Below are 8,282 nucleotides of genomic sequence, written 5' to 3'. Positions count from 1 at the left end.
CAGAAAAAGAGCCCGGCCCATTTCTGAATTTGGGTTCTGGAGCGTTTCGTCCCGGGCAGGCACAGCGTCCTTCCTCTTTCCATCCCGTTACGGCTGCAGCCGATTTCGTGGGCACATTTCATCTCCTGCCGCCCCGGTGGCTGCAAGAGGCTTCCTGACACCCCCAACCCTAACCCCTCAACCCCCACCACCCTCGCAGAGGAGACCGAACTGGGAGAGACGGACGGACGGGCGCAAGGGCCACCCCAGAAGGTTTTGGGGCGCCATCAAGACACCAAAGTGTTCTTAGGAGCCACCATTCTGGGCTCAAAAGAATGTCCCGCGTCAGAAATATTTCACACCCAGGTCACACGACATCTGCAGCTAGAGAGAGAGGACAGATTGAGCTCCAGGTTCATTTATTCAAGTACTGTATTTCTTTTGGAGTTTTAAAGCTACAAGAGTCAAAACAAAGGAGGCAATTCAAGTCATGGGAACTCAATGGAGGTGTTGCCACCGCACAGGGGACGAGTCAACGGGTAGGGGCTGGGATACGCCCCTCTTCCCAAAGAGAGTCACTTGAAGGACGGCCGCGTCCCACGCCGTCCCGTTACGCCAGCTCCAGCTGCCGGCTCTTGAGGGGCGAGAGGGTGCGGTTGGTGGTTCGGTTGAAGGTGTCGACCTCGGGCACAAACTTCTCGGCGGGGACGGTCAGCTTCCGCCTGCCATCCATGCACTTGTTATCCAGGAGCAGGGAGTTGGCTTTGTAGCCAATGTCGGTCTGGATGCGGGACAGATGCTTGTAGAGCGCATCCAGAGCATCCCTGCCAAAAGCCAAGGAGAGATCAACCAGGGTTCGACGCATTTATATTCGAAATTAAACCGAACTTTTGCCCTCCAGGGTTGCTACAGGATGTCACTGAAAGTTGTTTTCAGCCATGGGGGAGAAAAACTCCTGATTCTCCCACTAAGGGGTCATAGATGGGAACGTTCTTTTCACCAATCCTTCAGGATTTAGGGTCAAAGGCCTACATGTCCTGGGTGAATCATCCTATAACCCAGAGCCGACAGACCTTTGACAATCAAGATAATTTTGGGCTATAAACCACCACCACCCCATAATCTCTTGTGACTGCCTTGCTGGTTGGGACTGACAGGAGTTATAGGTAAAACATCTGGGTGCCCCAAAGGTGCAAAGCTGTCTCTTAAAAGGAACCTCTGGCTGTTCAAAGCAGCCATGATAAAACTGGCCCAATTCCCTTCTCACCATTAAAAGGGTTTTTTGGGGGGGGATAGAGGAACATACTGTGACTGTGCCAGTTTCTGTTTCAGAGCCGCGATGGTGCCTTCCAACTGGTGGACCTCATCTGTCAATCCATGCTGAGCCTAAGACAGGAAAGCCTCACCCGAATAAACAAATCCCAAATCTTGTCCATAAAACATGATTGCACCCCAGTCAGCTTTTACCCCACCCCCAGGGCAGGCTTCTGTGAAAACCTCCGAGAGCCAGCAAATCTCCCCGTGTCTCTATAAGACAATGGATTGTGGACATGAATGGACGCCACCAACAGGTAGTGGATGAAATGGTTGAATGACCCCACAAGAACCTCAAGAGACACAGCCCACCAGCCTCCCACAACATTGTATATTCCTTTTTGTCTCTCTCTTCCTCCCCCTTGCGGTTCATATACAACTGCTTGGTCTTGGCAAACTCTCAACCTAAGCGCAACCGGCAGATTCTCCTCGAGGCTTGTCCTACCTGGTCACGGCAAAGTTCCATGTTAGGACGGTACGTCCGGGTCTCCAGGCGGGTGTGGGCCAGTTTTAGGTTCCACACCTTCCGCCGGAGGTCTTCTTCCAGACGTCGGATGTCCTCTTCCATGTCAGCAATTTCTTCCAGAATCTGAGGAAATCAGAAATACACAGGAAGGGTGGGGTGGGGGAATGGATGGTTGTCACTAAGACCTCCACATCGGAGGAAAATCTACACTTCCCACCGACTCATCCGATAAGATTTTCCCAAGCCTCGCGCACCCCTGTAAAGACTAACATTTTTTTCCTGCCACCTCAGTTCATCAAGGGCCTTCTCCAACTCGTGAATCCTCTTCCGGAAGGCAAATTCCGTGGCTACGCGCTGGCCTTCCAGTTCATTGTCCGTCTGGGAGTCAGGAAGAACAAATGTTAAAAATGCAGGCAGTTAAACATTTCCAGCTAAAAATACTGGAAAGACGGACCTTCCAGTAACCGTTGAACATAGTATAACAAAGGCATTACACTTCACAGGCATTGTCCAAAAGTTTCTAGAATACATAAGACTGCTATAATCACTATTGTAGGAAAGGCTCACTGTGTCAAAACTACCAGTACTTTCTGATTAATAGGGTCCATGGCAATATCTGAGACAACCGTAACTCTTCTGGAGTACTTGTATTGGGCAATCAGGACCCGTAATGTTTACGAAAGACCTGTTTCTGGCCAAGATGATCACTTCTAGAACTGATTTGTTGACACACATCAACATTTTCAGATTCTCCTTGGAGTTTTGGCTATGAGGACTGTTCTTAGGAGCACAAACACTTTGCTGCTTATTGTGTTTCACTATATGAAGCTCCCTTCAAATGGGGGAATTGGTTTGAGGAGAGAGTTCAAATTTTTGAAGAATTTAATATGAATTGCCTTGATCACATAATTTATTTATTTATTGGACTTATATACCGCCCCATAGCGCTACAAGCACTCTCCGGGCGGTTTACAATTTTAATTATACAGGCTACACATTGCCCCCCCAGCAAGCTGGGTACTTCAAACTTATAAGTAGGTCTTCACACTTATAAGGTGTAGAACAGTGAAAAAAACGAAACCTCTACCTATGGATTTGTTTCCTTACACAATAAGATGCTTATAATATCCAGTGATGCAGTGAAGCAAGGGTTTACAGACTTAAGAGCCCAGGATATTTTGAACAGAGTAGACCTTTGGTCTAGATGGGCAGGATAGAAATCCAATAAATAAATAAACACCAGGGTATATGACATTGTATAACCCCCACCCTCCACACACAGAGACTTTCCTCTTCCTCTGAACTTAGTTGCAATCTTCACAGTAGTTAGGGAAGAAATGGATTCACCCAGGAATACTATGTCGAGTTTTAACTATACCCTGTGAGGTATTTCAGGGTTGTTTGGTCTTGAACGGGCAGTCAAGAGCCATTAGCACCACAAAAAGGCTGCTTCTCACTGGCTGATAGTGACAGATCCAGCTGCCTCTCTTTTCGGAGTTAAGGGGTGTGTGTGTGTGTGTGTGGCTATCATTCAGAGCACCTGCAGCTTCCAGACTCATCTCTGTACACAGATAATATCACAAGAAAAAAAATTAATGAATTGACTGGCTCCTTGACTCAATAGAGTGGCTCCTTATAAGCCCATGGGAATCTGCGTGCTTTACCTGGGCAATGGTGAGGGCGATGGCTTCCCGTAATTCGGCGGCTGCTTTCAATTCTGCCTCTGCTCGGTCCTTGTTGTACTGGCTGAATTGGTCCCACTGTTCGGGAGTGATGGATCTGCGAGAGTCCAACATAATAGCTGGTCTGGTGGTTTAGAATTAGTCTGGCCTGCTCACTCTCATCCCCTCCAGCAGCACCCTTTAGAAGGCCATTAAGTGGGTGCTCTCTACAGATGAAACATGAATGAATGCTGTATAAATTCTAACCTGTATGAATTCTAAGGAGTATAAACACCTCCTCAGAATTGAAGTGTTTTAGAAACAGGACCCCGGGAATTTATAATGTATCAATGACATAAGGGACAGAATACTGTTTATTTTCAAGACTGTGTAAAAAGGGTTCTGTTTATATACTGCCCCATAGTGCTTAAAACACTCTCTGGACAGTTTACAATTTAGTTATGCAGGCTAGGCATTGCCCTTGCCAGCCAGCTGGGTATTCCAAGTTTACCGACCTCGGCAAGATTGAAGGCTGAGTCAACTTCGAGCCAGCCAGATTGAATTCAAGTCATGAGCAGAGGCTTGATTGCAGTACTGCAGTTTAACGACAGCACCATGAGGCTCTTAAATATTTCACTTTAAAAATATGTGTAAGGGTGGTGTAAAGGCAATCCTGTCTCCCCCCCCCCCAGCAAGCTCTCCTACACATGCTTAGCCACAAACCCTGCAAAACCAGGTGTGCAACCAGACGTGGGAGGAGAGGAATCACTACATTACTTTTGTTGTGTGTGTGTGTTTATTTTCTTAACAGAAATTTGGCAAAAGTTTTATTTATATTTACACCCACAGTCTTGCACACACATAGGAGAAGGGTTCACAGCATTTATACTCCAATACTCCCTAGAAAAGAAGGTTGCTCGGGTGGGGTTTAGCTACTTATCTGCCTTCAAATTATCAAGCAGAAGAAATAGGGGCGGGGAGGTGGATTTTAGGTGAAATCAGTATTTTACTTAAAGTACATGTTCTTAGACTTGTGTCTCACTTTCTTCAAGGAAAGAGAGACTGATTATGACTTCATCTCAACAATACAGATTTTAATAAAGAACTAAAGCCAGCCCTAATTGTGTTACAAGTATTTGGGTTAGTATAGTAGTAGTAGTAGTAGTAGTAGTAGTAGTAGTAGTAGTAGTAGTAGTAGTAGTAGTAAATAATAATAATAATTAATGCAAGAACAGGACTCGCAGATAATTGTAACCCTTGCAAACTATCCGTCTAGGGGAAAATAGAGGCGAGTGGAAGGGAGAAACAGTCAAGTTCTTGTGAAGGTTCGTGAACATGGCCTAACTCTTACCCGACAGGCACTCGGGTGGGATTGACTTTGTATGAGATATTGGGAGAATTGACATTGAGAGAAACGCAGGTCCGGTCAATCTCCAGGGCCTCCATCTTCCCCCGGTGGTCCATGTTCAGCTGCTGGCGGGCCTCCTGCAATAGGCTGGGGGTGAATTAAAAAAGAGGGGGGGGGGAGGTCACCATTTTGAGCCACTAGGAAGATCCCCACGCCACCACCACCACATCATCCTGCAGGTTTTCAAACCAACCTGGAGGCTGAAGTCATTCCATGAAGAGGGCGAGTTAAGACCACGGGGCCCCCTCGACTCACCAGAGCTGCTCAAAGGCCTCGCTCACTTTCTGCTGAAGGTCTCGCTTGGTGGCATCGATCACCTCCACCTCTTTGTGCAGCTCTTCCTCCACGGGGTCTCTCACCACGTCAATGGCTCGGCGGCTCTCCCGAAGAGTGAGGTTTTCAATAGCCACGTCTAGGGGCAAGTTCTTTGCCTGAAGGGCCCGCTCGGCCTGCTCCTTCATCTGAAGGGGGGGGGGAATCCAGGAAAGGTGAGAGGATGGACATCACCCTTCTCCCTCTCTGGAGACTGGGACCAGCACAATAGACAACATGAACTTGCTTCTACCAGGAATCTTTTGGAGTGAGATTCCAAGACTTGGATAAAGTCAACAGGTCATTGTTGGACAAGGTCAACAGGTCATTGTTAGATATGGTCAACAGATCAACAGGCATTGGGATTACACCTTACTAAGGATGGCATCTTCCTCTACCCACTAGATAATGCTCTAAATTAGGTCCAATAAGATTGTTTTAATGTGATGTGTCATGATGAAACACCACCTTTAGGTTTCCTGACAGGTGGGTTTACCCTGTTTCTGGGCGCTTCTGCTCCTGGCCAAAGTAGGAGCCATATACTTCAATACAGGATAATGGAGGGTCCACTCAGTGACAGGCATGTCTCCATCTATAGAGAGAGACAACAGATGCTACATCTCCTGAGTTGACACCTGATACAGTACTACCAGCTACTGAGATTTGGAGAATACACAGCACCAGGTATAGAGGCCGGGGTGTTGCGTGCACACCTACCTGAGTCAAAGCATTGATTTCTGTGTCAATATCAGTAAGGGCTTTGTCCAGCGTTTCCTTCCATCGGTTCACACAGTCGATCCGCTCATTAAGACGCGTGCGGTTGTCGTGCTCATCCCATTTTGTCTGGAGACAAAAGAGGGATGCAGGGGTGAGGGTGGGGGAGGGATGTTGGAGAATAATGATTTCTCATCTGTTATGAGTGGCCCACAGGTGATATGCAGATCCAGGCGGCCAAAAGTCAAAATTACTTTTGATGTTTTGGCTATTCTCCTTTAGCTGCCTTCCCTCGCCTTGAAATGCCTGACCCAAATTCGTTTCTGTCTGTTTGGGGTGGGAGAAAGTTGATGAGCACATTTTAAAACCACACATAATCGAAGCAGAAAACATATTGCTAATTCAGAGACATGCTTCCAGCAGGGGTTTTATCTCTGATCAATCTTCCTTGCAAATTCAACAATCACGGGAGAAAATAAGGAAGCTAATTTGCAAGCTCTGGGATGTGCGAACTACATCTGTTGCAATGAATAAACCTATTTTTGCAATTAAGGAGTTCCTGCTTCTCAAGAGGTTCTATTTGCATAGGCCTTAAGGGAGGTACCCACCTGGTTATTGGTTTCGTTGCGTAAGATCCGGCCCTCCTGCCTGATCTGGTGGGAAGCGAAGCGCTGCCGCTCAGCGTTGGTCGACAGGAGGTCAAGGTTGGTATGCCAGTCCGGAAGGGTGAACCTCTGGCCCGGCTTTAAGCTCAGAGTGGCCATGGCCGCTTCCTGCTGAGATAATTTTTTTTAAAAAAAGAAGTCCATCAGGCATGTTTACATCACCTAAGAATCCTAAATCCTTTTCAAATACTGTACTTGAAAGGTAGTCCTACAGAGGAGGGGCAGGATCTGTCCTCGATCATCCCCAAGTGCAGGGCACGTAACAATGGGCTCAAGCTACAACAAGACAGATTTAGGCTGAATCTCGGGGGGGGGGGGAATTCTTAACTATTAGAGAGTTACGATAATGGAACCCATGACTTCAGGAGGTGGTGAGCACTCCAACACTGGAGGCCTTCAAGAGAAAATTGAGTAACCCTCTGTCAAATCTGCTTTGATTTGGATTCCTGCATTGAGCAGGGGGTGGCCTTATAGGTTCCTTCCAACTCCATGATTCTATGAATTTATGGTTCCAAACACAAGGATCCCCTCATCTATAGCAGAGACTAAATTTACTTGGTCTTCCGTTTACACTTTGATACTGAAGATGGTTCCAAGCGGACGATGCTTACTGTTAATGACTCAAAAGCATCACGCAGCTCCCTTGTCATTTCCTTCTTAACAGATATGTTGTGGTTAAAAAATAAGACAACAGGATTGGAGGCACAGTGATGGGCTACAAAAGCAGTTTTAAGACCAACACCAACTAACGAGGGCCTTTCCTAACTGGCATGTTTTCATGGAAATTGATCATGAACGTTCCAATTCGTTAATCCCACCCAATAAAGCATGTAAATATTGGCAAGAGTGAGAATTCAGGAGGCTCACTGAAGGTTTCATGTTATGAAACACCCAAGCTTTCCAAGGGGGATGGATCCATTTTCCAAAGAAAACTCTTTCTGTCTCCTCCTTTCTACATTTGTTGCATCTGCCTACCGCCGGGCTAAGTTTAAAGAGCCCCGTTTCATCTGCAGGTGGTTTAATATGGGTTCTCAATCCCGCACATGGAAGTGCTGAGCGATGGAGAAAAACCGCCCTGCCCTGTAAAAACGAAGGTCAATTCTAATCGTACATATTCTTGTGGCAGCCTGGATAGGATTTCAGAAGGTCTGGTAAAAGGGAAAGAAAAATGGTGGAAACAGCTGGGCTTGCTAACCTTTCTTTGTCTGTTGTTCAATGTGACAGAGAAGAGAAGATAATAAGGGTGCTAATTCTATTTAAGATAAAAGGATCAGGATGGGGGGCAGAAGAGAAAGATGATACAAAGCAAGCTCAAGGCTAATGGGGGTTCTTGTACAGAAACAGCAAATCCCACCCCCACCGGCTCAACAACTCCATTAACTCACCACCTCTCTTTCCCTGCCGGTCCTCCGCACGGCCTTGGCTCCCGACAGCTGCCTCTATGTTATCTGCCCAGTTGCTAAGTACGCTTCATGCTGTTGCTGGGCAGCCATTCTTGCTTAGAAGCTTGGCGGAAAGAATCCTCCTGGGAATGTTGACAAGAGAGGGAGGGGGAGACAGCCATGGCAACCCAGAGATGTTCAAAGGAAAAGGAAGGACCCAAACGCTGGAGCATTAACCGTGGAGGCTGTGGACCCATGCAAGAGGTTGCAAGGTGTGACCAAAGTTGGAGAGAGATGCTCCTGCCCAAGAGTGGCATTTATAATGGTCTCTGGTGGTCCACACTTCTATCCTCAGCTAAATCCTAGGCCCTTGCTTGTGTT

General features: G+C 47.0%; 1 protein-coding gene across 2 annotated transcripts; it reads right to left on the bottom strand.

The window, feature by feature from the left end:
• Positions 1 to 381: 381 nt before the first annotated feature.
• TEKT2 (tektin 2) lies at positions 382 to 8,040 on the bottom strand. 2 transcript variants are annotated; one of them, XM_020808877.3, is made up of 10 exons: positions 7,905 to 8,040; positions 6,463 to 6,630; positions 5,858 to 5,983; positions 5,084 to 5,289; positions 4,772 to 4,915; positions 3,424 to 3,538; positions 2,030 to 2,137; positions 1,739 to 1,882; positions 1,286 to 1,365; positions 382 to 803 (listed from the first exon to the last, which is right to left on the bottom strand). In XM_020808877.3, exons 2-10 carry the CDS (start codon positions 6,616 to 6,618, stop codon positions 590 to 592), a joined length of 1,293 nt encoding a protein of 430 aa, XP_020664536.3. In that variant the 5' UTR covers positions 6,619 to 6,630; positions 7,905 to 8,040; the 3' UTR covers positions 382 to 589. The 2 variants fall into 2 exon arrangements, with proteins under 2 accessions (XP_020664536.3, XP_020664535.3); XM_020808876.3 differs by having other exon boundaries at positions 6,463 to 6,627.
• Positions 8,041 to 8,282: the final 242 nt, after the last annotated feature.

This window comes from Pogona vitticeps, chromosome 9, assembly GCF_051106095.1.
Source record: "Pogona vitticeps strain Pit_001003342236 chromosome 9, PviZW2.1, whole genome shotgun sequence".
Classification (NCBI taxonomy): domain Eukaryota; kingdom Metazoa; phylum Chordata; class Lepidosauria; order Squamata; family Agamidae; genus Pogona; species Pogona vitticeps.
The sequence above is the reverse complement of the archived record's forward strand: the minus strand, read 5'-3'. Positions and strand labels throughout refer to the sequence as shown.